The sequence below is a fragment of the Oreochromis niloticus genome, linkage group LG22 (assembly GCF_001858045.2).
Source record: "Oreochromis niloticus isolate F11D_XX linkage group LG22, O_niloticus_UMD_NMBU, whole genome shotgun sequence".
Classification (NCBI taxonomy): Eukaryota; Metazoa; Chordata; class Actinopteri; order Cichliformes; family Cichlidae; genus Oreochromis; species Oreochromis niloticus.
The window spans coordinates 23,792,545-23,817,616 of NC_031985.2; the positions used below are offsets into that span (position 1 = coordinate 23,792,545).

General features: G+C 43.8%; 2 protein-coding genes across 4 annotated transcripts; one reads left to right on the forward strand and one right to left on the reverse strand.

Annotated features, from left to right (window-relative positions):
* Nucleotides 1–354: 354 nt before the first annotated feature.
* sp8a (sp8 transcription factor a) lies at nt 355–3,014 on the forward strand. The gene is made up of 2 exons (XM_003457279.5): nt 355–820; nt 1,328–3,014. Exons 1-2 carry the CDS (start codon nt 800–802, stop codon nt 2,525–2,527), a joined length of 1,221 nt encoding a protein of 406 aa, XP_003457327.1. The 5' UTR covers nt 355–799; the 3' UTR covers nt 2,528–3,014.
* Nucleotides 3,015–3,744: 730 nt separating this feature from the next.
* On the reverse strand, nt 3,745–23,829 carry itgb8 (integrin, beta 8). 3 transcript variants are annotated; one of them, XM_005462019.4, is made up of 16 exons: nt 23,019–23,829; nt 22,009–22,094; nt 18,046–18,217; nt 17,114–17,220; nt 16,550–16,689; nt 16,156–16,321; nt 13,393–13,551; nt 13,161–13,256; nt 12,892–12,984; nt 11,731–11,871; nt 10,031–10,445; nt 9,682–9,904; nt 9,447–9,559; nt 7,695–7,817; nt 6,473–6,639; nt 3,745–5,372 (listed from the first exon to the last, which is right to left on the reverse strand). In XM_005462019.4, exons 1-16 carry the CDS (start codon nt 23,110–23,112, stop codon nt 5,247–5,249), a joined length of 2,421 nt encoding a protein of 806 aa, XP_005462076.1. In that variant the 5' UTR covers nt 23,113–23,829; the 3' UTR covers nt 3,745–5,246. The 3 variants fall into 3 exon arrangements, with proteins under 3 accessions (XP_005462076.1, XP_005462077.1, XP_025758136.1); XM_005462020.4 differs by having other exon boundaries at nt 9,456–9,559; nt 23,019–23,825; XM_025902351.1 differs by lacking the exon at nt 22,009–22,094 and having other exon boundaries at nt 23,019–23,826.
* Nucleotides 23,830–25,072: the final 1,243 nt, after the last annotated feature.

Consider the following 25,072-nt stretch of genomic DNA (forward strand, 5'->3'; position numbering starts at 1 on the left):
TCCCTCAGAGTGAACTCACAAAATAAGTAAAACAAAACTGCTCTTTGCTGTTTTACATGCACAGAAAGCTTCCCTTGTGTATTTTATTGTGTTTACTAACACGCATTATCTTGACTGGCCGATGGCACAAAATCCCCTTATGCCAGCGTAGTTGCTATTTGGTTTATTAAATGTTGCCTTTTTATTGCTACATTAAGGGGTAACTTCACCCTAACACAGCTTTAAATTCAACTTTCAGTGATTATGTTTGAAGGATTTTAACTGCAATTTGCCTACTTTGCCTTATCGTGGAGCCTTGCGCTGTTTGAAGTCAAGTAACGAAATAAATGGAGCTGAAACATCAAATATAAATACACGTGGAACTTATAATGGCATCTACTGCTGCTACATTTTTATTAACCTAATGAGGAAATGCCTTAAATCAGTCACGAAACTATTCACTGCCATTTTTTGTGGCGGTATGATGGGGAAGGACTGGTGGGAAGGAAGAACGTTTCTGCGCACTCATCTGTTGCTTCAGTGCCTCCTTTTGAATCTCATGCGTTAAACTTTAAACTATTCGCTCACTCTTACTTTGAAACTATACTCGCTTACAACGTTTGAAATGTATGACGACCCCGAGCACAAATGTTTGGAGACGATGACAGCTGATCTCTGATTGGCCAGCGGATGCTCAGCGCCACTTCAAAGCCACGGGGAAGGTACAACTACTACCAAAGCAGTCAGAGAGGAAAACAGACGCAAGCCACCGAGAGCACACACAGACACTGACAGCAGAAGATATCACTGCACGGAGTCCATGGCTGCCACACTGCTTGGGGTGAGTTTGCGTTTCGACGCAACTTTTGGGGTTTTTTTCTGAATTTTATTTTTTTTTTGCAAAAGCAAATTCCTTAAAGGGTCTGTCCATTTGCTTATTCGGTGAATATTTATGTTATCTCCTTTATCTCGTTTAAATGCCGCTGTTTATAATAAAAGTATCGCTATTTAAATTAATCGAGATTTAGTTGTTTTCCCATCTACATTTTGTTTTAGCTTTCACGGCTTGCGCTATTGATGGCGAGTTGCTACGTCTAATGGAAAAGTTTAGCGATTTATTTTGTTAAAGATTATTTGCTCTCCATATTGAAAGTTATGTAAGTTACTAAGTTATCCCACCTGCTGTGGTATTGCTGGTATAAGTAAAAAACAACAACAATGTAAGCTTCATTTGTGTTTTGCAGACTGTATCCAACTCATTTGATTTACAAGCTTCATTTTACGCGTGTTTTGCGCACATGGTTTCAGTGGCGTGCTGGCTCTAAATGCGTGCTTTGTGTTCCCGCAGGAGGAGCCACGGTTGGGCAGCACCCCGCTGGCCATGCTGGCCGCAACCTGCAGCAGGATTGGTGAGCCCAGCCCCTCCTGCTCCCCTGCTGTTTCCGATGGAGCCCCCGGACTCGTCAAAGGGTTCCACCCGTGGAGAAGGAGCACGCAAGTCACCAGCAACTTGGGTACCTGCCTCACCTCGTTTGGGGTTTCTTCTGGGACCTCCAGGAGTAGCGGGACCGGACTGACTGACGCCTCTAGCGCTTTCACTGTGACAGCTGCTACTTCTTCTTTAGGGAATGATTTTTCGATGTATCAGACCGCTGTGCCACCGGACAACTGCGTTCCCAATTCCGCACACGCACAGCGGCCCGTGCTTCTGACCAAATTTCCCTCCTCGGTGGAAAGCATAGCCGGGATATATCCGAGGATGCATGCACATCCCTATGATCCATGGTTCAAGCCCGTGGGGGACACTGGTAATGGGCCTTCTGCTTGGTGGGATATGGGCAGCAGCTGGGTGGACGCACAGAACACAGTCGGGTTACCCTCTCCTTTGAGCAGCTACACCAGTGACTACAGCTCGAACTTCAGCCCCGGTGCCTCTCAGCACCTGCTCCCCGCGGCGCAACATCTCTTCGACGGCTTCAGACCACCTGTTCACGCAGCCTACACAGAGCCTCCGGTCACGGCGGCACCTCCTCTTACAGGTTCCCCAGTCGTGTCTTTGCCCCCATCCTCCCGCTCCTCCTCACGGCGCTACTCCGGTAGAACCACTTGTGACTGTCCAAACTGCCAAGAGGCGGAGAGCCTCGGCCAAGGGCGCACGAGCCCCCGGCGCAGGGGCTTGCACAGCTGCCACATCCCAGGTTGTGGTAAGGTTTACGGCAAAACTTCGCACCTGAAGGCCCACCTGCGGTGGCACACCGGGGAGAGGCCGTTTGTCTGCAACTGGCTTTTCTGCGGGAAACGCTTCACGCGCTCTGACGAGCTCCAGCGGCACCTGCGCACACACACCGGGGAGAAGCGATTCGAGTGTTCCCTCTGCCACAAACGATTCATGCGCTCTGACCATCTCAGCAAGCACGCAAGGACACACAGCCCGGAGGACGGCGGGGAGCCGGGGCTCACTAAGGGCACCAGCGACACTGACAATAGCGGCAGCCCGAGCCCTGGACTGAGACTGCACAGCACCGAGGGACAGAGAGCGGTGCAATAATCCACAGAGCTGAACCCGATGAATCCACACGTGGGTTGTTTGCTTTACAGCGTGCCGTGGACTCTTAAGAACTGAAACAGCACTTTATGGATCACTCTGCTTATACCTCATCTGTTATTTGTACCTTTCTATGAAAAGTCTTTTATTCTGTCGTTCAGGTTCTAATTTTTTTTTTTTCATGTATTTCTCTATTGCCTAATTTATTCGTGGTTTGTTTTGTTTTGTTTTTTTTTTGTTTGTTTTTTGTTTTGTTTTGTTTTTAATCTATATAAAAAAGGGAGAAAAACGAGCCTTTCATAATCCCCTTTGACTTCATTATTATAGTAATTAAATATATAAATTACAATAAAGTTTGAGTGACTACATTTCTATAATTTACTCGTTTGAAAGTCTCTGTTGCACTGGGATTAATAAATGGGACACTTTTCAATTAAAAACAAACAAACGAAACGACTACTCGCATGCAATAATCTAAGTTTTGTTATATATTACAATTTGCCTCAGAAACAAAGTCTTAGTTTTGAACAGTTTGCAGTGATTATATATAATCAGAAAAAAACTACATAAGAATTGGTACTAACTGTACCCAGTTTGTCTTCCCCTCCCCCCCAAAAAAAAATTAAGTAGGCACGTCTGCATATTTGGCACTTTTAGATACAAAGAGTTCTGTAGTCAGTGACGTCAGCTGCTGCTTTATGGGGGAAAAATCTGCTTTAAGCTTTGTTTCAATGATGAAAAGATGTTACTATAAAAAAAATTGCTGTAAAGAGTTAGGGACTTGGAGTGAATACTTACAGTGAGCTTAAAAACAAAGTTGTGTAGGTGGAGATCTCCACCTAGTGTTCAGTTTATGCAGTCAGCAGCTGCTTGGACCACATGGGCCTGGACTGTAATATTGAATGCAGGTCCTGATTATGCAGCAATCTTTTGTTGCACCAATAAAATAAATTATAATTTAAAAATCTTTGACAGATCTACACAAATATATTTTAACAAACAAACAGATATTAAAAATGTGTAGCGAGTCGTATTCATTAAAAACTACATGCTTCGATTCTGATGTTGGTCTTCAGGGACTGTGATGGTTGAATATTAAGAAAGTTTTTCCATATTTTTCATTAAAAAAATAATGTACATGAAATTTTGGGCCGCAGGGCCCAAATAAATACAACTAAATAGAATAACTATAAATTAATAAAACATAGTTCATGAAACAGTTTAAAAACTCTTGCACATTTTTTATTGGAATGAAAACAGTCATGCTACACAACGGTCACATTAATCGACAGCAAAACTACAGAGAAAGTGCTGTTGTTACTCCGAACATAATGCCCGGTAAAATGAGATGATTAATACCTTATTGCTGAATTCATTTCAGTTTCAGAAACAGAGACAGCTCACAGTATTCACTACCTATTTACCGCTACTCAAATATAGCACAACAAATCAAATAAACATAAAAAATATAATAGAATCATAATAAATATTCATTAGTGTTCCGAGGTTACAGTAAAACAGAGCAGCTAATGCTGTAAACAACATGTTAAAAAAAAGAGGAACAGGAGTGGGCAAGCAAAATCTCCCAACAAGTCACGAAACTGGCACTCTGGTTTCAGAGGATCTAATCCTCTAAATTTGCTGAAGAGTGAAGTTCCACCTCTGATCTCAGTACCTTTGGAGCAGATTTGTGTATTAGTCTATACTTGTGAAACAGCAGGCGAATGCACACATTATTCTGATACAGAGGTCACATTCTCAGGCTTTTGATGATACTGCCATTATGTCAGTATGTAAAATATAAATCTATATCCATTGTCATTCCAGTGTTCCAGTGGAGCTAATCCACTCCTCCAGTGAATTAGCTTTAAAAGCACTTAGGTACCTTTAATGCCTAGAGATCCCACACCTTTCAGTAGTAAAATGCAATTGTTCTAGTGCAAGTCTAACCAGATTATTAACAAAAGACAATCAAATCAAAGTATTCTTGCTTGTCATCACACAATGCCATGAAATAACACTAAATTGCAATGCAGCCGATGTTAACAGAAACAAAAACATTAAACGACAAGATTCGCCATGCGTGACTAAAATGTAATCACAGTAACTAAAAGCAAGCTGCTTAGTCACTTGGTGTTTGCAAGGCAACACAGCTGAGGTCAGTAATGTGTTATTTTAAAGAAAATGTTGTACATTAAACTGACCACATGGGGGCAGACTAAGACAGGGAGACAGTACTGTCGGATTATTGTAGTCTGGTACAGTCACATGATTTTTTTTTTTTTTAACAATATGTAGTGTTGTCACTGTCAAATAAATAGAAAGCATATGTGCACCTGCACCACACACACTCACACATGCACACTTACTCATGCTAGAGCAGTGCATGGCTAAAAAGCGTGGCGTGATCATCTTTCACCCTGTGAAGGTGAAGCAACTTCCCTGCTCCTACAAAGTAAGAAGGAGAGGAAGTGGGGAATTTGTGCTCTTTGTCTTCATCTCCAGGACTCCCAGGATACTGGCCACGTTAGTCACACAGTCAATAAAAGTTTGGTCAGTTCAATTAACAAATAAAATCCCGTGGAGGTTTCATAGTTTACTTCGCTTGAGTCTCTACGTACTACGTACCGCTGGTTGAAGTTTTATGAAGGTTAGGAGGCAGAAAAGAAGCCTTGAGTCCAGTTTTGCTTCTATATGTCTCTACTGCCTTTGTTATGACCTTTTATTGCCAGGGGTCACCCAGGGGCATCTTAGAAACCTGAATGTGCATTTCCACAGGGCGATCAGGTGGATGGTCCCTCCTGTAGGTGACAGTCTTCTCATTGGTTGTAGGAATGTATGACAGATCCTGGTGGGGAGGGACAGGGGAGGGGGGGCAACAGACATATGCGGTCAGTAATATTGGAGTCTGACATGAACACAGATGCTCACTTTAGAAGATTTCTTCACTATTAGTCCAAAATACTACATACTACGGTTCCCATAATGCCTCACAATAGAGTTGCCTTTTTTTTCTCCACATGACTCCTACATGTCATGTATGACGGATGTTTCCGTGGTTACAGGTTGTGAGTGTTCAGATTAGTGGAGAACTTAAAGTGTTAGTCTGTTTAATTGTGATTTATTTCTGGTAAAGTTGGTAAATTTGTTGGTAAAGCCAAGATTATGAGTTAAGAGGTCATTTTCACAGTTCTTTTGAGGCCTTTTCAGGTACACAGAGGATCTTAACCTCTTAACAGCCCCCAGGTCACTGGGTTTGGTTAATGTCCTCCCCTTTTTACAAAATTTCCGCCTGCTTCAAACACCCACATGGAAAAGCTTTTAACAGAAACTCTGTGGCTTTATTTGAAATCTAAATGCGTCCCCTATTTACTGAAAGTTTGCGTGTGGCTAAACATGCTAAACTTGGATATTACACAGGTAAACTAAAAGTCTATGTGGCCTTTCCCATGACTGAGAAGTGGAGAGTAAGTCTTTGTTACTCAAAAGCAAAACTTCCCCCTGAGAGTAAAATGTCATAAAAAAACATCAGCAAAGAACTGTAAATGTTAACCAGACAGATGGTCCTGATTCTTAAACACAATCCATAATCGTCAGTATCATTAAGATGATATGCAGCAGTGCCATGAACAGGAACCCCCTCCCCGCCCCTAACCAGTAACCATTGCTAAGAAATTCCCATCTTCCTCTTCTCCAAAGTGCTGTATGTCATTATAAGGTCAGAAAGCTGGAAACTGTAGATGCTGAGCTGGGAGTTGGGAGGAAATGTAAAACACAGCTGTACCTCTAAGAGCACACTCACATTCCTCACTGCTGGTTTCAGCTGCCGGTACTACTTCACATAAATATCCTAATGAACCTTTGCTGCTCAGGGCTCCAGGGACACTTTGGCTCTCGTTTAAAATCAGGCAGCACTGAGAAATTCCTCAAGCATATCAGAGAGCTAACCTTTCCAGTGCAATGATACCCGGCATCCTCAACAGTGCCCCCTGGTGACCACCGCCTCTTCTGCAGCAACAGCCGGGACACGGCCACAACCACCAGCCCGCACAACACAGTCAGGGCGCACACGCTCAAGAAAGTTCTCACCAGCCGGAGGCTGCTGCTGACACAGTCTGTAGACACACACACATAAACACACTCAGTTTTACTGTGGAGAGCAATAACATTGTATTGTTCACTGCTGGGGACAAAAGTTTGGAGTATTTTTTGATCAAAATCATCTTTGAGCAACATGAAAGTACAGATTAAATAAAACTAAAAGTACAGATTCAGCAATATGAAACTGTGCAGAGCTAATCAGGTATGTTTCAGTGGCTCTCAACCCAGGTGTAGGCTTTGTATGGTATGTTCTGGATGTAAACGATGGACTTGCATGAATGAATTTGAAAAAAGTTACTAAAAGAGGAAAGATACTGCCCACTGAAAAACAGGGGAGACAAAAAGGCAGTACAAAGCAGAGCTACTCATTTAAATGACATATGACACACACACACACAGAGCTCGCTCGGTGGCAGCTGTACCAGTATTGCCGTACTGAACAGTCAGCTGGCTGTGTATCTGCTGGGGAGCATGTGTGGATGACGGGCTCATTGCTCGACACAAAGAGCCCAAAGATTGCTCTGACATTTTGTAACAGAGTTACCATAGAGACCTGGCTCCTGCTGCACCCGGGAGGAATGGGTGTGAGCAGGAAGAGAGTGTCCCGTTGGGTGTGGGGTGGGGTGGTGGAGGGAAGCTTGAGGGGATAGGGGGAGATGGAGGGGAGATGCACAATGAGCAGTGCTGTTCCAAAAACTGAAAAAGGGTGGGGTGTAAGGGTGGCGGGGTGATCTGTAACACTTAGATGTGCAATAATAATGTGTGTGTGAAACTGAGGGCAAATGTGAACTGTGGGGTTTAAAATTGTGTGTGTGTGTGTGTGTGTGTGTGTGTGTGTGTGTGTGTGTGTGTGTGTGTGTGTGTGTGGATGATTGAAAAGAAAAAATCCAGAAAGTGAGATGGAAACTGAGGGGAAATCTAAATTACAGCTGCAACACTGACAGCAGGCTTGCTGACTCAAATACACCAGGGTGCAGTAGTGCAGCAGTGGTATCAACAGATATGACCTCAAGTTAAAGCGTGAGTGTGTGTGTGTGTGTGTGTGTGTGTGTGAGTTTTGACTTTATACCTGGTCTTGTGCTAATAAGAAGCTGAGCCTGACCAGACTTCGAGCTGGTCTGAAAGCGAAAGCTGTTGCGACAGCTGTCGTTACTGATGTACATGCAGTGAATCCACATCTCCCCTGCTTGACCTGAAAATACAGTCAGAGAGAGAAAGAGGGAGCAGTGAGACCCAGACATAGATCCAAGATCCAGAACAAATCCTGGAGGGTTAGTATAAACAAAACAATTGATCGGAGCAGTGCTGCCGCAGAGCAGCTCTGTTTTATAGCTCCTCTTGTTTCAATTAAATTGAATTCAGGTTTGTTTATATAGTGCCAAATCACACAACAACAGCCGCCTCAAGGTGCTTTACACGGTACCCTACAGAATTCTGCAGAAAACCCCAGCAATCAATTGACCTGCCTGTGAGTGAGCACTTTGTGGTAGGAAGGAAAAACTCCCTTTTAACAGGAAGAAACCTCCAGCAGATCCAGGCATAGGGAGGGGCGTCCATCTGCCTTGATGGGTGGGGGTTGTGAGGGGAAAGAGAAGAGAAGAAACAGAAGCAAAAAGAAAAAGAGAGCATAGGGAGACAAAACACAGACTAAGGGAGAGAGAAGACACAAATTTGATGAATTTAATGCTGCTGCAGTGGTATATAAACACATGGGGAGTGAAAAGAAGAGAGTGGAGAAGAAGTGCTCAGTGCATAACAATGTATGACATGAAGGCAACCTTTTTTTAGTAAAACCAAAATAAGTAATTGAAGATCTGTGTGCAATGAGAATCTGGCTATACAAATCCTCTCAGTAATCTGGGGTCTTGATTCTAGTTCGTGACCAACTGTTAGACATTTTGCATTTTAAAGCTAAAGAAACAGACTTTTAGGAGTCAGTGGAGAACAAAACTGAGCTAAAAGGACAGTGAATGGTGGGCTTACACTCATCAGGTGGTCAGAAATGCAACTCTAACTGTATATAAAAGATGTGTCTGAAAAAATAATGTGATGTAGAGGCAGTCTTTCTAGTGGCCAGCAGGGGGTGGCATCTCTGGTTGCAAAACGAGGTCAGGATACACAGTTATCTATGGGAAACCCAACTTTCCACTTCATTTATGACTTCAGCAAATCCTTGCCTTGTGAGTTTATGGCCTCTGAAGACAGTTTTAAGTCATACTTAAAACATGGCGTTCTTTTTTCATTTCATTCATTTTGAATGATTGTATTATTTAAGGTAAAATAGGTGTTAAACAGGATATGGTTTAGTTCGGGGCTACCTTGTGATTGACATGTTGCTATCATGCAGTATGCTCAGTTCTCAGTGAAATCCATCTGTCGCTCTGTTTCTAAATAACCAAATGGCTTTGGCACAAAAATGCAGGCAATGATCTGCCAACATGTGCAACAGCACTTCGTGTAACTTGTCAATGTCGCTTTTATAGTTTGCCAAACTTGCCAAAAAAAGATGAATACAAGCAGCTCTAAGGGTTGCTTGTCAAATAGTAAATACGAAGCAATATATTTCAAACCCAAGAGCAAATTCAAACGCTTTTATTAAAATCAGCTAAATCAGTCATAGCTCCAATTAAAGAAAAAAAACTTTTTTAGTGTCCACAAAACTACAAATATGTAAACCTGAACCTGGAGGTTTGTTCCTGTTAAAGGGGAGTTTTTCTTTCCTGCTGTCGCCAAGTGCTTGCTCATATGGGGTCATATGATGGGGTTTTCTCTCTATTATTTACTTTGAGGTGCGATATAAATAAATGGAATTGAATCACACCAGCTCTACCTGACACGTCATCCATGTAGCTGACCAGCGGTGCACAGGTGTGGTTGCACTGTCCAGCCTCTTTTTGGGTCAGACCATGAGAAAGGTGGCAGCCCACACACGTCCTAAGAGGCAAAGCAACACAAACAGAAATAACAAATCATTACAGTGTCAACTTCAAGCATACAGCTCGATCTGTCAGAGCTCCCATCGTGCTTTGTGGTACCAAATATAAGTCGCTAATTACCAGTATGACTGGCAGGTACTTTGGCATGCAGGGCAGCGCTCGCAGAAGTCTCCGGAGTGTTGGGGGTCGTCGCACACGCACTTACCACACACACACTTCCCTCTCCCGCTGCAAAGCAAGCCATTTGATGACTGGCAGGTTGCTGTGGAGACGGGACAGCCGCAGCTATCACCTGTCCATCCATCCTCACACACACATTGACCTAGCACACACACACCCCGACCTGAGAGACAAGAGAGAGATGAGAGGAAAAGGCGTTAGAGAAATTAACAAAGAAAAATCATGCACTAGTCATCTTGACATTTGCAGTATCACTATGAACTAAATTTCAGAAGTGTGACCCGCTTACTTCCACACAACAGCCCGCCCTCGTAAGGGCAGGAGAAGTCGTCTAATTCGCAGTATTTCCCGTACACTGCACCGAGCCTGCTCTGCTCACAAACACACCTCCCACACTCGCACACTCCGCGGCCGCTGCAGACCACATCAGACCCATCTGCTTTGCAGTTCTTGTTAGAATCCGAGTCCTTAATCATCCCGTAGTTCGGCCTCTCCTCCTGATTGTTGCCATTTTGGGTCTGTTTGCATGGTGACGCGTTGGCATCACGGCATTGTCCCGCCGGTCCACATGTGCACTGACATTTAGAGCGGACCCTCACAACAGTGGATTCGTTGTAACCCACGGGGCGGACCATGACTGTCACATCTTCATCTTTACCGTCATCAGGACAGGAGTGCTGGCCAATTGTGATATTGAAGTAGACCTGCGTAAAACAAATATGTTTATAAAGAGCAGCAGAGGATGTTGAAAGAGGGATAGTTGTATATTTATATGGATGGCAAGGTCGGTTGGTCATGTGGTGCACCACCATGGCCGAGTTCAAAAAGAACTGCTGTAATATTTTATGCTATGAATCTCACCGATTTAGTGATAGTGTCTTGTTTCCCTAGCAACAGCAGGTACAAATTCCAGTTTCTTCAGTACTTTTGTTCACGACTAAATGACCACATCTCATGCCATCCTCATTAGTTGACATACTAAACTGAGGCCCTCAGTATTGTCCTTGTGAGCATGCTGACATAGACATTTACTTCAGAGAGTCTATCTTAAACATCCTCTACACTTCCACAGCGATGTGGATTATACATAAATCATTTTTCTGCACCAAACTGAGGCTGTAAATCTAAAAGGTGTGAATAAGCCAACTCTCGCTGCATGATTACAGAAATCCCTAACAGCTCAAACAGTTGGATAGGAAAATGGATTCTTAGGATGAATTTGAACAGTTATTCAGTTGGCTGATGTGGAAAGTTGTGCATGCCAAAGCTTTGAGTTCACAGTCAGCCTTTCTATTGATTTTTATCTCCATGCTGGTAATTGTTTCCATAATTCGTCTCTAATCCACCCACAGATTAAAAGGCCTGAGTTTCTTTGTACAGTGGAGTAACTCTGTAGAGCAGTGATTTAGTATTGTGAGGTTCAATAAAAGTTTAGAACCCCCAAAATGTGACGAAAGAAGTCTCACAGGAAGCTAAGGGGAGAAAAATAATTTCCAAATGCACTGAAGATGCTATAATTAGTGCCAAAGCAAAGGTCTCTTTGGCTGCTACAGCTAAACATTTTGTGAGAGTAACCTCTGATAAAGTCATGCTGCTTAAGTAGAAAAACTACCGTGCACAGCTGAGAAATATCAAAAAGTGCTCTCGGCACTGGTGAAGGTTTCTTTTTCTCCGCTGGATAACAGAACAGGTATTAAGCAGTACAAGTCCAATGACCTAATTCTAAATATAAATGTCCTATTTGTCTGTATCGAGGCTCTCATGTTAGGTGAGGTAAGGATTTCTGGAGGAAAAGGTCGCAAAATCACATGGAAATGTTTTCCTCTTAAATACAGCCCGTGTAATCCGCTCAGCTCGGATTATTTACCAAATCTTCTCTGTCACGTAAAGCTCTCAGTGCGAGGGCGTTTGTGTATGTCAGGATAATCTGATACAACTAATATATGCCTTGTGACATCTCTGGTGGCTCTGACGCTGCTGGGTGTTTACCGTCTGGTCGGGCTGCACCCCCGTGCAACTGTTCTCTGCAGCAGTGGATCCATCGGGGCAGAGAGGAGTTACAGACACCCAGTACCTGCTGACCGCCTTGTCCTCCACCGACACGGACACCACCACCTCTGATAACAACCTCTGGGCACATCGAAAACAGAGAGACAAGCAGCATTGCGTTGAGAGCCTGATATAAAGAGCTTACTGTGCTGACTACAAAGCAATGTAGGTTAAGATAAAAGGGAATGCTAAGAACAGCTTGAAATTTTAATGAACGTAATCTGTGTGAGTGAACAGCAATGACGAAAGAAAGGGGGGGAAAAGAGGCTCATTAATTAAAGTTGTCACATGTTGCCTGAAAGCCCTTACTGTCGCCCTCTCTTTCTTCCTGAAATACAGGGTTTTATGGGAACAAGGAGGTGGGGCCGAAAATAGCATCTTTGTGTTCCTCTCTGATTAGGACACATGGTTTCTGTGGGGATCTGATAGCCATTATAATGCCAGCTTCTGTTCAGGCGGCGCTGTTTGTGTATGTGTGTGTGTTTTTGCACGTATGCGTGGCTGCGCACCCGATTCTGTGGATTCGGCAGATTCTCGGAGCAAACAATGGAGCGCTGTGCCCGAGGCAAGATTATACTCTGCCAACTGAATTAACCCCGTGGTGAGTCTCGCTCACCCACACACACACATACAAAACCTTAACCTTCCGTAACCTCAAATTCTCGTCTGTGTTGTTTCTTGTTGTTTTTCTTTCTTCAGGCTTTAGGTCACTCCCCATCATCTATTTTCCCCAACTTTAGCACTTTAAGTTTGAGATCATTTAAGATTTTTCTTGCATTCCCCGTTTTCAAACTTCAATTTCTGGGGTACACATAAACAGGACGCACTTTTCAAACAGGAAATGCGCTATTACTCAGTCCGCATGATTCAACAAGTCAAGGGGAACAACAAAAGTTCGTGTTGTTTCAGCAGACCGGCAGCAAACTTTGTCTCAACATTTCTGAGCCAGGAATGTGTGGGGCTGTGATTCCAGCTCTCACAGCGCTGCTCTTCTCATCTCTCCCACCTTTCACTTGTCCCCGTCTTTGTCCAAAGAATGAATAAGACGCTACAAAGAGGACAAAGAGCCTACGAGGGGAGGTGTAGCTGAGTGCTTTGTACCTTGTATGCATCCACCACCAGATCTATGAGATTTGGAGCCTGGAAGAGGCCTAATTTTCCCAGGTAGGAGCCAGGTAGCAGACGCATCAGCTCCTGGAAAAGGAAAGGGAGACGAGAGTAGAGAAAAACGTAGTGCTTTTAAAAGTCTTCCCCTCTCAAATGTGCTCCTGAAAGGAGCAAGATATGTTCACGAGTCAAAACTTGAGAGTCTGTGGCTGAGTGTATGCCTTCTCAGTATATTACTAAGTGCACGTGTAGGGGCACATTACCTCATACCACTGGTATTGCTGCTTTTCCACAGCAAAGATGGAGTAGATGTGGTTTTCAAGGAGCTTATCAGACAACTGACCCAAACTGGGATGGTCCTAAAAAGCAAAGTAAACCTCCTGTCACCTCAAAGCCTGTAGTAATTCATGTGGTCCACATTAAAGTGAGACTATGTGAGCTTAAAGTTGCATTAAATGCTCAGTTTGATGCTTTAGCTCTTGTAAGTTCCCTCACCATCCTGGTGCTGCCTTTGTAGACGTTGTCCTCCAGGTGACACAGGCCATCGTGTGGCACGACGATCCCTGCCAGCCGGCTATCCAGGGCGAGGTGAGAAGGCTGGTCGGTCATCAGGAGCAACAGACGCTTTGCCTCTGGTCTCCAACCAACAGCCCTCTAAAAGACACGCAGAAAGAAGGCAAGATGCAATGTTATTTTTGGCCATTAATTTAGCAAAATTTACATATTTTCATCCTAATACCAAAAAAATTCAAACACAAGCAGAGATCTATAGAACGTCTCTGCAGCCTGTTTTTGCAGAGTGGTTTTTGTTATTCCTTTAAATCACGAGTTATTGACATTCATACGGAGTGATGTGGAAAAATGTGCATGCTTCATGTTTTAAGGATTTACAAGTGTGGGAAAAAATGCAAGCTGAAACATTTTACACATCTGAACTGGATTATTTTCCGTGATGATCAGGCTTTTCTGTAATGTCCAATTAAATAAAGAACCGGGAGTCTCGATTTTTATGTTTGTGACTCATACAGTGACTCCTTTCTCTCAGTGTGAGAAAATGGGCCAGTGTGCACGTGAGTGTGTATTTAGGGAAACCTAGTGAGCTTAGAAGTAGGCCTGGCATAATGGAGAGTCTATTTCTAGACTGATGACCACCGTGGTGTTTCCCTCCGAGATGGTTACTCAGGGGCCCCCTGCATGGTGTGACACATAACCCCCGCAGAAGCTATAATGTAAGCAATTGTGAATCTGAGTATGTGTGTCTGCCATACCCCACATGTGGTGTCAATACTTAGCGGGATTCCTGTGGCAATATGCATTGCTCTCAGGGTGCCACTATTCTTCCAGAAAACAGTAAACGCTTCTTTTAGATTTGCAGATTTAGCACCTACTCAAAACTAGAAAACACCCCTTAGATTTACATATACAGCATCTAATCTACCACTTGGTTGGAATAATGGAATCATGGTCAATATAATTTGGCTTTTTAACAAGAATTCACAAAAGTAACTGTTTATGTAAAGCAGAGGAAATTAATCATCCATTCTCTTCTGTTTAGTCTTATCAGAGTCGTGGGGAGGGTGGGGGTGGGGTGGGGCTGGAGTCTATCTATCTAGTCTATCTACCATAGGGCGAGAGGCGGGATACACCGTGGACAAGTCACCAATTCGACACCGGGCTAAATTAATCAACATTAATCAAAAATATATAATAAATAAGTCACTGCATAAATATTCAAACCCTTTAAGGTAACTGAACTAATTCAACACAGCTCCAGCCAATTGTAGTTTCACAGTTAATGAAGTGCAGATTACCAAAGTGCAGTGAATGTGTCTCAAGTTACTGTAGTATAAAGACACCTGTGTGTGAAAGATCCAGTCACAGGTTAATCGGTATTCCTGGCAACAATTACACCATGAGGACAGAAGAACGCTTCAAGCAAGTCAGGGAAAAGATTAGGAAAACTATAGGTCAGCGTACGAGTCACTGAAATCCCCTGGAGTTCAGTTAAATTCCTCATCACTGGAAGGAGTATAGCACATGTGTAAATCTGCCTATAGCAGGCCATCCTCACAAACAGTGACTGTGTGAGAAGGATACCAGTAAGGTGGGGGCCATGAAGACACCTATGACTACTCTGAAGGAGTTAAAAAGCTTCAGCACCTGAGATGTTGCTCAAATTTTTCACCAGTCCAGGCTTTATGGAAGAGAGGGGGGGAAAGGATATCTCTGCTAAAGTTCATCTAAAAGCATGTGGGAGTCTCCAGAGTCAACTGGAAGAAGAGTCTGTAGTCTGATGAGACCAAAATCAACTTTTTAAGCTGTCACACTAGACACTTTGCTAAGGTAGCACCAGACATTCTATATATTTTAGCAAACACACCATCTCTGGCAAAATATAAAATGAATACAGCAACGATAGGTCAATCCTGGAAGACCATCTGATTCAGTCTCCAAGGAATTCCAACCTAATATAATGAAGCGAAGCCTTCAGGCAAGAGCTAGACAGAAATGGTTTAAAGTCAACAAGGTGGGTGTTTTGGAGCGGTTGAATCGAAGCCCAGAGCTCAAGCCGATGGAGAATTTGTTGTTGGAGTTGAAAAGCACTGTTCATGCCTGACCCTGTGCAACCTGACAGAGCTTGAGGAGTTTTGCAAAGAGGAGTTGTGTAAAATTGCAGTGTCCAGATGTGCAACCATGACTCAGACCTCTCCACACAGACTCAGTGCTGTGATAGCATCCAAAGGTGAATTTACCAAATAATCACTTGAATTAAGATCCAGAAAAACAAAGCTGGAGCTGAGCTCATTCCCGATGAGGCAAAGTGAAATTTGTCCTGTGCTTTGACCAATTACAGAGCTCTCTGGGCTGAAGAGGAGCTTGTTATTAACACACATTCCAAAAGCCAGAAGTCTCACTGGTGTTTAGTGAGCATTAGGGTAACCTGCACTATGGAGGCACCATTAATGCTAAACAATATAGACAGGCTATGGAGTGACACATGTTGCCATGGAGATGATGTAGTTTTTAGGGAAGGCTTTGATTATTTCAGCAACCTAAACTAATACATCTGATGGATTATAACAACAACAATTGTGAGAATGCAGGGTTGAGCCGGTACAATCGAGTAAGGGTGGCAAAACTACATTAATTGGTCCCCTCGCTTCCCTAAAAGAGCGCAGTCACTATACGTCACTAACAGCCTCTGAGGGGGTTTTATATGTATTCATGTACGCCAACTACATATGAACAAATGCCCACCTGGCAGACCGCAGCTTGCAGCATGGCATCTAGTCCTCCTTCAGGTGTGTCCATGTTACCAGAGATGCGCTGGCGCTTGATCACCCGCGTAAACTCGCTCATATTGCTCGTCATGCTAAGGACATGGTGGAAGCCGTGGGCTGGTCGACAGCGTATTTCAAAATCGCTTGTGAGAGACAAAAAAAATAATACATTAAAAACGAGGTCCTGTTTGCAAGATTTGGAACTGCAGAGCTATTTGTTATATGCTCAGCTTATCCTGATGACAATGTTGCCCCAAGCAACTAAAAAGCTAAATATCTTTGTATATATTTTTACATGATCACTGAAATGATGACATCACTCTTCTAGTGTATCATTTTATCTGCAAACTCTAGCTAACGAATGATCTTACCTGCAGGGATTGTTGATCTTCGAAGGATGAACGTTGATGTAAGGAGAAACGGGCTTGTCCACAAATGAGCCAAAACCCAGCCAAAGGTCTGAGGAGTGCTCCGTCATACGAAGGGACAGAGCTACACCCACCGTCTTCAGCTGTGCCGCACGCAGAAAGCAGGTTGGAGAGGTAGAACAAGGACAGGTAAAGAGCGGCAGGCGAGAAAGAAGGCGTGCAAGAGGATATAAAATAAGAAGATTTGGAAGATGATCCAGAATAAATCAGGCACATTAGACAAAAAAGAAGCTTATTTACCTCCCATTTCCTCTGCTTCATTTAAAAAAAAAAGTTTAATCTGTAGTAGTTATAAAGTCAGTGTCCATCTCACTGGGCCCACTTATTACTGTTTATAGATCCTGGTGAGACTTCTCATTTATGCAAGCCTTGACTTAATTATGTTTCTACACAGCAAATAGTCCTTGCAGCTATATTTATATATAGAACCTTCGAGAAGAAGGCGTGGAACAAATCCTCACTGACTCACTGAGCAGCAAAGTGACAGACGAGCATTTTCACACCTACTTGATCAAGGTTTTCCTGCATAGAAGCCGATACATCCACCAGGTAGTACAGGTCCACGGGATAACGCTCCAGCTGCTTCACCGACACTATGAAACTGGCCGCTGAACCTAGAAACAAAAAACACACGCACAACATAAACTGCAATGAGCAAAAATTCAAAAACACTGCATGGTGCACTGCAGCACCAGCATCTCTGTGAAGCAGAGATGCAGTGAAACATTTGTTAGGTAGAGGTTGGCTGAACTGTCCGGACTGCAAGGCATCTTCCCTTTACTCTCACTTTGCTGCTCATCTATATATATATGTAGTTACCAGGAAGGACAGCGATTTCAATGGAAGGGGACTAACTGCACTGCTATTCACAGCAGCCGAACCAGCTACCAAAAGCTCAGATTACAACACACACACACTCACACTTGGACTGTGACTTCATTTAGTGCTTAGGGCACCATTTCTCCACAATAATGTCTTTATTATAGTTTTTTCCTGAAGGCTTAAACACTAACAGTGATTCTTGAAGCACCCATCTCGGAAACTGTTAACACTTTTAGCCAGTGGAATTTTGAACACCCACCGCTTGGTGCTGTATGCTCCCGTACGGCGCTGCAGGCAGTACTCGCTGTGCTGCCGAGCTACTAAATACAGCACCGCATGTGATGTGGATGAGGTCTTATGGCCTGATCCTTAAAGAAGGTGAGATTTTTCCCATTTTTTTGTTCCTTTTCTTTCCCGCAAGAATGTTCTTATTTTCTGATATTGCACTGGTGTTCAGCACATTCACAAAGTGCCCTGCTGGGCACACAAAATAATCAAAAACCACAAGCGCTGGTCATTTACACTATCGCCGCAATGGTGTGTTGTCTGCATACTGAATACATTTTTAAGAGAGTCTGATCGTTTTTACGCCCAACCCAAGTTATCACGTCATCTACCTGGTCTGAGGGTGATGCTGATGTCTCTTGGGGAAACTTGTGTGCTGCTGATGGTGGCGTTGACCTCCACCTTAACCTCTGACTGCTCCATGAACTCCAGTGCACAGTCCCTCTTGAGCAGGTTAACTGGCAAGTCACAGCGCTGACTTAGCCCCGCCCCATCTAGAAAGTCCTACAGGTGAAAACATAAAGTTCAAAATGGTCAGTTTGCCCTTCATTCAAAATATGCTGGTTTTAAAATCCAACCCTGTTTCTAAAACAAGTTAGGATGATGTAAGGAAGACAGCTTCCTTACTAGTATAATTTGTATTGTGGTAACTTGCACAGCACTTTAGGAGCACCTTTGCACTTTATTAAAAGCACTTTATTGAGCACTGCACTTTAAGAATAGACTTGCACATCAATAACCATTTGCACGCAAGAGGTTTAATTATTTATTGAATATTTATTGAGTTATTTAATAATTAGCAGGTGGCCTTTTGTTTCAGGTCCTGCACAGCTGCTCCTCACTGAGAAGTGTGGTGTTTGTCTGTGAGGAAAGGTTGTTACTGGGAGCAAATAAGGTCTACTGCCAAGTAAAACTTAGGCAAATGTGTGTGTTTAAAGTCTACAGGTAAAAGTGTTGGTGCAAAGATCTTTTCCGTGTCCTCTCCAGGGTGTTTGGGCAAATATTTCCCCAGTGGTCCCGACACCATTTAAAGGTTCCAGGAGAGGCCATGGGTTAAGGGAGTGTGAGAAATCTCTATACATGGGTTTTTGGTGTTTTTTTAATAGAGTTAAGGTATAAGGTTAAAATATAACATATTTAATTATCAGAGAATGGTGAAAATGTATTTATTTATTAACTCAAATTGTGTATTGTATATAGATGGTGGAATGGTAGAATTTGGTAAACTCACCTGAGAGTAAATAATGGTTTAGTCCTAAACAGCTGAGAGTATTTAAGGCTGCCATTTGTCATTAGACAAGAGATTGTTGTTGCTGTTGGAAAGCTTGATCTACCATTAACTATCATGGTGTTAGATACATGTGGGCAAATAAACCATACTTTGTCTCAGTCTTCACCGTCACTGTAAATTCATCTGCAAAAGCTTTGTCACAGATGATGTGGGAATGGATGGATGAGCAAATAATTTAAACGCGTCCTTGAAAATAGCAAAAAGATAATAAAACCTGAAATGTCATTGTTTTTTTCCAAAAAGCAAATTCACTTCCAACAAAACGCTAACAACACTGTAGGTAAAAATGTCTCCAAAAGGTGACAGAGTAATCTTTTTGCATTATCTTGATGAATTAAGCAAAGCCTTCTTTTATAAAACAACAATGGGAGCATATGTGACTTCAAAGCCTCCAATATTGAATATTAACGGTGCCTTTGCACATGTAAGTTACTCACGCCATGTGCACTAATGAATACAAATAACAGATGGCGGATGTTGAGATGGTCTCTCTCTTCTTCAGCCCACGGGAGGCGGCGTATTTGATTTCCAAAAGGACTTTTGTTTGGTCAATTTTGCACCCTCCTAAATGAGCTTGGGCCCACCCATTGCAACTGTATTTCTGCATCTTGTGTATATCCTTTTTCCTCCTCTTCATTGTGGGGATAAGTGTGCATACAACGACGATCTGTGAGTTGGCTGACGTTGGTTTTAAAAGTGCTCTGAAAGCCATTAAGTGATTTCCACTGTGTAATTGAGTGCTGCCTGAGGGCAACAAATCAAGGCCATTCAATGTTGGATTTCAGCCTTTCTTTCACCTTTGTTTTCACAGATTTCTCTGGATTCTACATTATTTTATATACTGCAAATAATAATAGGTAATAATGGCGTTATATATATGTTCCCCAGTTAGTTGCCTTTTAAAACACATTTTATCACCCTCTAAATAAAAAAAATATATCTTGCTGGTTACAAGTTCAAATGAAGTGTATGTTTCAAAAAACAACATGTTTGAAATTCATCAATTTTATTTAACATTATAAATTTTAATATAGGAGAAAGTCTGTAGGGTATAGCTCACTTGCAATTTTAAATTCTATAAACAGAGCATACAAGAAAGCCATGTTTTCGCTGTAATCTCATCTGTATGATGAGCACATCTCCTTCAGCCAGTCTGGAGCAAGAACGAGAGTAAACAATTTCAAGGTCAGAAGAAAAATTATAGATTTTCTCTACACTTGTGCCGACGTCTCCCGCTACATCAATTCAAAAATGTATGCCTAACACTCGGCGTTTAAAGGCTGTAATCTAGTTAATGTTTAACCCATTAGTTGATTTTTTAACCTTTGCTCACTGTGAAGTATGTAGTGAAAGACTGTGTGGTTCGCTTCACACATGCTGCAGACTCCTGCACACTGACAAACATTCAAAAAAAAGGATTTACTTGCGACGCTTCTGGAGCCCTTGGGCAACTTTTGATCCGTTTCTCTTTCTCCTGCGCACCTGCCTGATGTCACAGACGTGCAAAGCCTCCCCTCGTTTATTCCACTCAGGGAAACATGCAATACTGAAACCAGTTTCACAATTAATCAGTGGTTTCATTTTTCATTCTTATTGCTTTCAGTGTGTTTGCATTGATTTTTGATGGAGTTACCCCGACATGAGAGCCATGACTGTTTTTGCTATTGGACCCTTGAAATTACTCATCAGTTTCAAGTACCAGGGGGAAGTGCCTGTTTGGATTTACTCGTGTCCAGATTTATTCTCCGTGTATTCCAACACTGAGCGATGGAAATTTGCTCAGTGTTAGTTTGGACAGTTCAAAATGTGATTAGACGCCCTTATTGTCTTCAGATTCTTGATTAAGTTCTGCTAACAGTCAGCTGCCACAACAGCAGAGTGTAACAGTGTCATGCCTTATAGCTTTGGAGAGGCTTAGTGACCTTTGGTACTTAAGTCTGTAACAAAAACTCTCACAAATACAAGGAAGTGGCACAAAAAACCCTGTAAAACTACACCCCTAAATATGTGTATTTACACTGTAATTAATCTGTCATGGGCCAGACTGAGTTCAGTCATTTTTTAAAAAGCATGAGGGGGAAACAGATAAGGGATGAAAGAGTGAAAATTAAAAAAAAAAAATCCACACAGCCAAGGAAAGCCGTGGTCTACAATAGGACCTGAAACTGTAGCAAACTATCTGACCAGGACCTGAACCTGAAACCTGGACTGGATTCTGTGTATTTATGGTGTTCCCTGTGGCTATAATTTGCCCTGTAACAACTCTGAATACTAAAAAGTTTCAGACAGACTTCCCGGGACTTTCCTTACACAGTCTGTCTCTTCACTGGACTCTGATATTAACAGCCAAATGTGAACATGCATATTAACAAAAACTGTACCGGCACTGTTTAATACTTATCCAAGCATGGCTCTGTGAGTTTACATGACCTTGTATGTGTGTGTGTGTCTCTGTGTGTGTAGGAGGTAACGTTTGAGGGCTCACACACACACACACCAGTGAACCCAGCCCCGCTTGATGATGTCAAGAAGTGTAGGACTTAGAGGGTGGGAAAGCACCTGAAGTCTGTAAATGCACACATGCTGACAGTCTGGTCTGGTATTTTCTATCTGTGTGTTGTGACTGGTGTGGCACCAGGAAGCTTTACAGCTCCTCAAGTCTGTTTCGGGGTGGGCTCTTTACGAGACAGACCGACACACAGACAGAGATAGAGGCATGGGCGGAAGCAGCAATACGTGTAAGTGTGTGGAGACTAAACACATGGATGGAAAAGTGGCTCTGTCTCTGCCTTCTGCCTGAGAAAACGTGCATGGAAACATTCACACGGGCAGCCGGCGCAACTCACACGAGTCATAACGCAGGCCGCCGAGCTCTAAGGTGCATATTATATTCACATTTGTGGACTGGATCAAAGCTTTGGTTCGTGTCATCTGAGGAATGCTGTCCAATGCCTTCCACGTTTGTGTCTGACACACACAAACACACGTTCATACGCATTCCTACCTCTTTGAAACACCAGGCGCACTGTGGGCCACGGCTGAGGCAGTCTTTACAAGAGGTGACGCCAGGAGACCGACACACGCTGTCACCTGCTCAAGGAAGGGAGGAGGAAAGGTGGAGGAGGCAGCGAGAGAAAAATGATTGCAGGGAAGAAGAAAAAAGATAGGCAAGAGGAGGAGGGAAGAATCTGAGATTAGCATATGAAAGAATGTGTGTGTCAACACTTATTAGCCATGCAGCTGAACCCCTGTGGACATTAGACACTTCTGATGATAGGAGCACCACTTAGCATCTCATAAGAGGCTGTTCAGCACAAATCAGCCACCATCTGGAAGCAGGTACTGGATTTGCTGGAGTGGTAACCCCCCGCCCAACACCAATACACACATCCATACGACATCTAATCATGAGTCAATCATTTAGTGAGAATGTGCATATGTAGTCCATAACTAGGCACTCAAACAGGATATGTCTATGCAAGGTTTGCAGAAAAAAATACAGTAAGGATGCAGACTTTACTGAGTGACAAAGTATGGCTTTTTGTAGTGGAATTAATGTTGTAGTGTAGTGATTTATCTGCTGGAATCTAATTTTCCAGAGTTATTCCAGGGAGCTTCAGTGAGGTTGTAATGTAGGACAAAAGGAGAAAAGCTGCAGGTCTGAGCATCACTAACAGCGCACTCTCACCCAATTAAAACTCTTGGCCTCTGGCAAAAAAGACTGTGAAGGTTAATCATTTAACTTCTAATTTTAAATGTTCGGTAATGTGCTCAACACAGAGGGCTGGAGTGGTATCTGCTACTGTAGTGAGGCTGTCATTACCTCTCATCAATAACTAGTTTGTAACTCCTCCACATGAGCCAAATGCCCATTACGAGTCTTTTACGTTACCTCCTGCAGAGACTACAGAGGGGATGGAGGGGAAGCTAATGATCGCTTGACAGTGATAGCTACAAGATGCAGGCTAATTGCTGAGATGGGATGTAATTAGCCCCCAATGAGCATCCACTCACCGGCACTGAAGGATTCTCCGCTGAAAGTGGCCACCAAACAGCAGAGCAGGAGGCACAGACAGGCGCTGTCGTATGTGCGTAGCCAGGAAGTCATATTATCCTGTCCACACCGGGTAGGAGACCGGAGCCAAGCAGCGAGGAGACACGGGAAGCGGAGCTGTACGGCTACTGGAGATGAACCGGGGGAGACCGGACACCGTGCGTTCGCCGGCGCATGAACAATAACCGCGAGTGCTGGCCCGAGCCGCGGGACATCGTGGTTCACCCAAATAGCCCTCTAATCCCGGAGAGGCATTCACCTCGACCGGTCAAATCAGCTTACAAGCGCGCTCCCCCGTGGGCCACGAGAGGAGGTGAAGCAATCGGCGGAGTGCGAGTCACCTCCATCTATTTCCACCCAGCCGCAGGTGTGCGACGCGTCCCCGAGAGCTTCTCACAGCTTCGCCTCACAGCTGATGGTAAAAGTCTCATCCCGGGACAGAGCACAAGCCGAAGTTACACACGGGAGAGCCAATCAGCGCTCAGCCGGCGCGCAACCGACATGCTGAGTGAACATCATACGCCGAGAGCAGGAGAATAACCGTGTTTTAACCACTGCCATGGTAACCACGCCGCTGTACGTACGAGAGAGAGAGAGCTCAGAAGGGGAGGGGCGTGTGTGTGTGTGCGCGGGGGGTGGCTGACAAATAAGGAGAGGAGGAAGAGAGGTGAACAAGGAGGAGTTGCGGTGCGGTGGATTCCGAGTGTAGCGCTGGTGTTTATGTTGTTTCTTAAGGGAGCCGTAAGGGGGGCGCTGTGCGCGAGGACCTGCGTGGATGGATGATGGTGTGGGGTAGTTGGGGGGGTGGTCAGTAAAAACCAGAGCTCTCGCAGAGGGGTTCACAGGCTGGTGCTACAGCGGACAGGGGGAGGTGACGGGGTGGGGGTCTGACTCCATTGTGCGCAGATTCCAGTGACATAGAGTAACCTCCTCGCCGGCTGCTCCGCTGAGGAGAGCCAAAAATACTTAGTAAATAACTGAACGTTTTATCCACGAGGAAAACAGCCACGAAGCAAGAAAACGCGTAGCAGCCCAGACCATCTTTGGCCTGCTCGTATCTGGTAGAGGTCCTTAAGGTAAAAAAGAAAGAAAGAAAGAAGAGAGATGTTTGTCTTGGCTCCAGGCCTCAACGGCGACGGTGAATGCGCCAACGCGCAGCAATAAGATCGCGTTTATCTGCTCTTCTTTGGCCTCCATCTGTTGCTCAGGAGCCTGGAGCAGACCCAGCCGGCCTCTCCTCTCATTCATTCATCCATTCATTCACATAATTTGTCCAATGGGAAATTTTGGAGTGCTGACACCTCCCCATCCACACTCCAAGCAGTCACCCTCAATTATGATAATGATGCAAACACACACCCCACTGTTTTCTAAGTGTGTGAAACATCCCTGAAAAGCAGCTTCCATGCAGTCTCTTTCTCTCTCTCTCTCTCTCTGCCCAGGCTCAAGTCTCTCCTCTCTGCAGGCTGAAGGTGGCAGCAAGGGTTTCGTGGTGACCAGAGGGCATAAAAAATAGAGGTATTCACTGCTGAGCAAACTTGATAATGGACTCCAGTGTAAACAGGTCCTCTGCCCTGGTCATCAACACTGGCCTACATCACTATCTTAATGACAGCTGTCATTGTTGTTAACCCGACACAAGCCACTCTTCCTCCGAGTCATTCCTCCCCCACCTTTCCCACCTCCACACCTCCTCCCCCTTCTCTTCTCTTTCTTCTCCCCCTGCTATGTTTGTGTTAGCAGTCGGCTGGGCTTTCCATCACGCTGGTCTGGCCTCATCGTTCTCCAAACACACACACACACACACACATGCACGTGTGGACAAACACATACATACCATACTCTATTTTGAAGCACCTGCCCAACTTTATTCTTTCTTTCTTTCGTTCGTTCTTTCTTTCTTTCTTTCTTTCTTACTAAGTGGTCATTCAGAGAGTTCTCAGTGATTTTCTCTCTGAAGCCTCGCCCTCACTCTCCATTCAGCCTCCCATTCTTTGGATAAGCTGATGCGAGA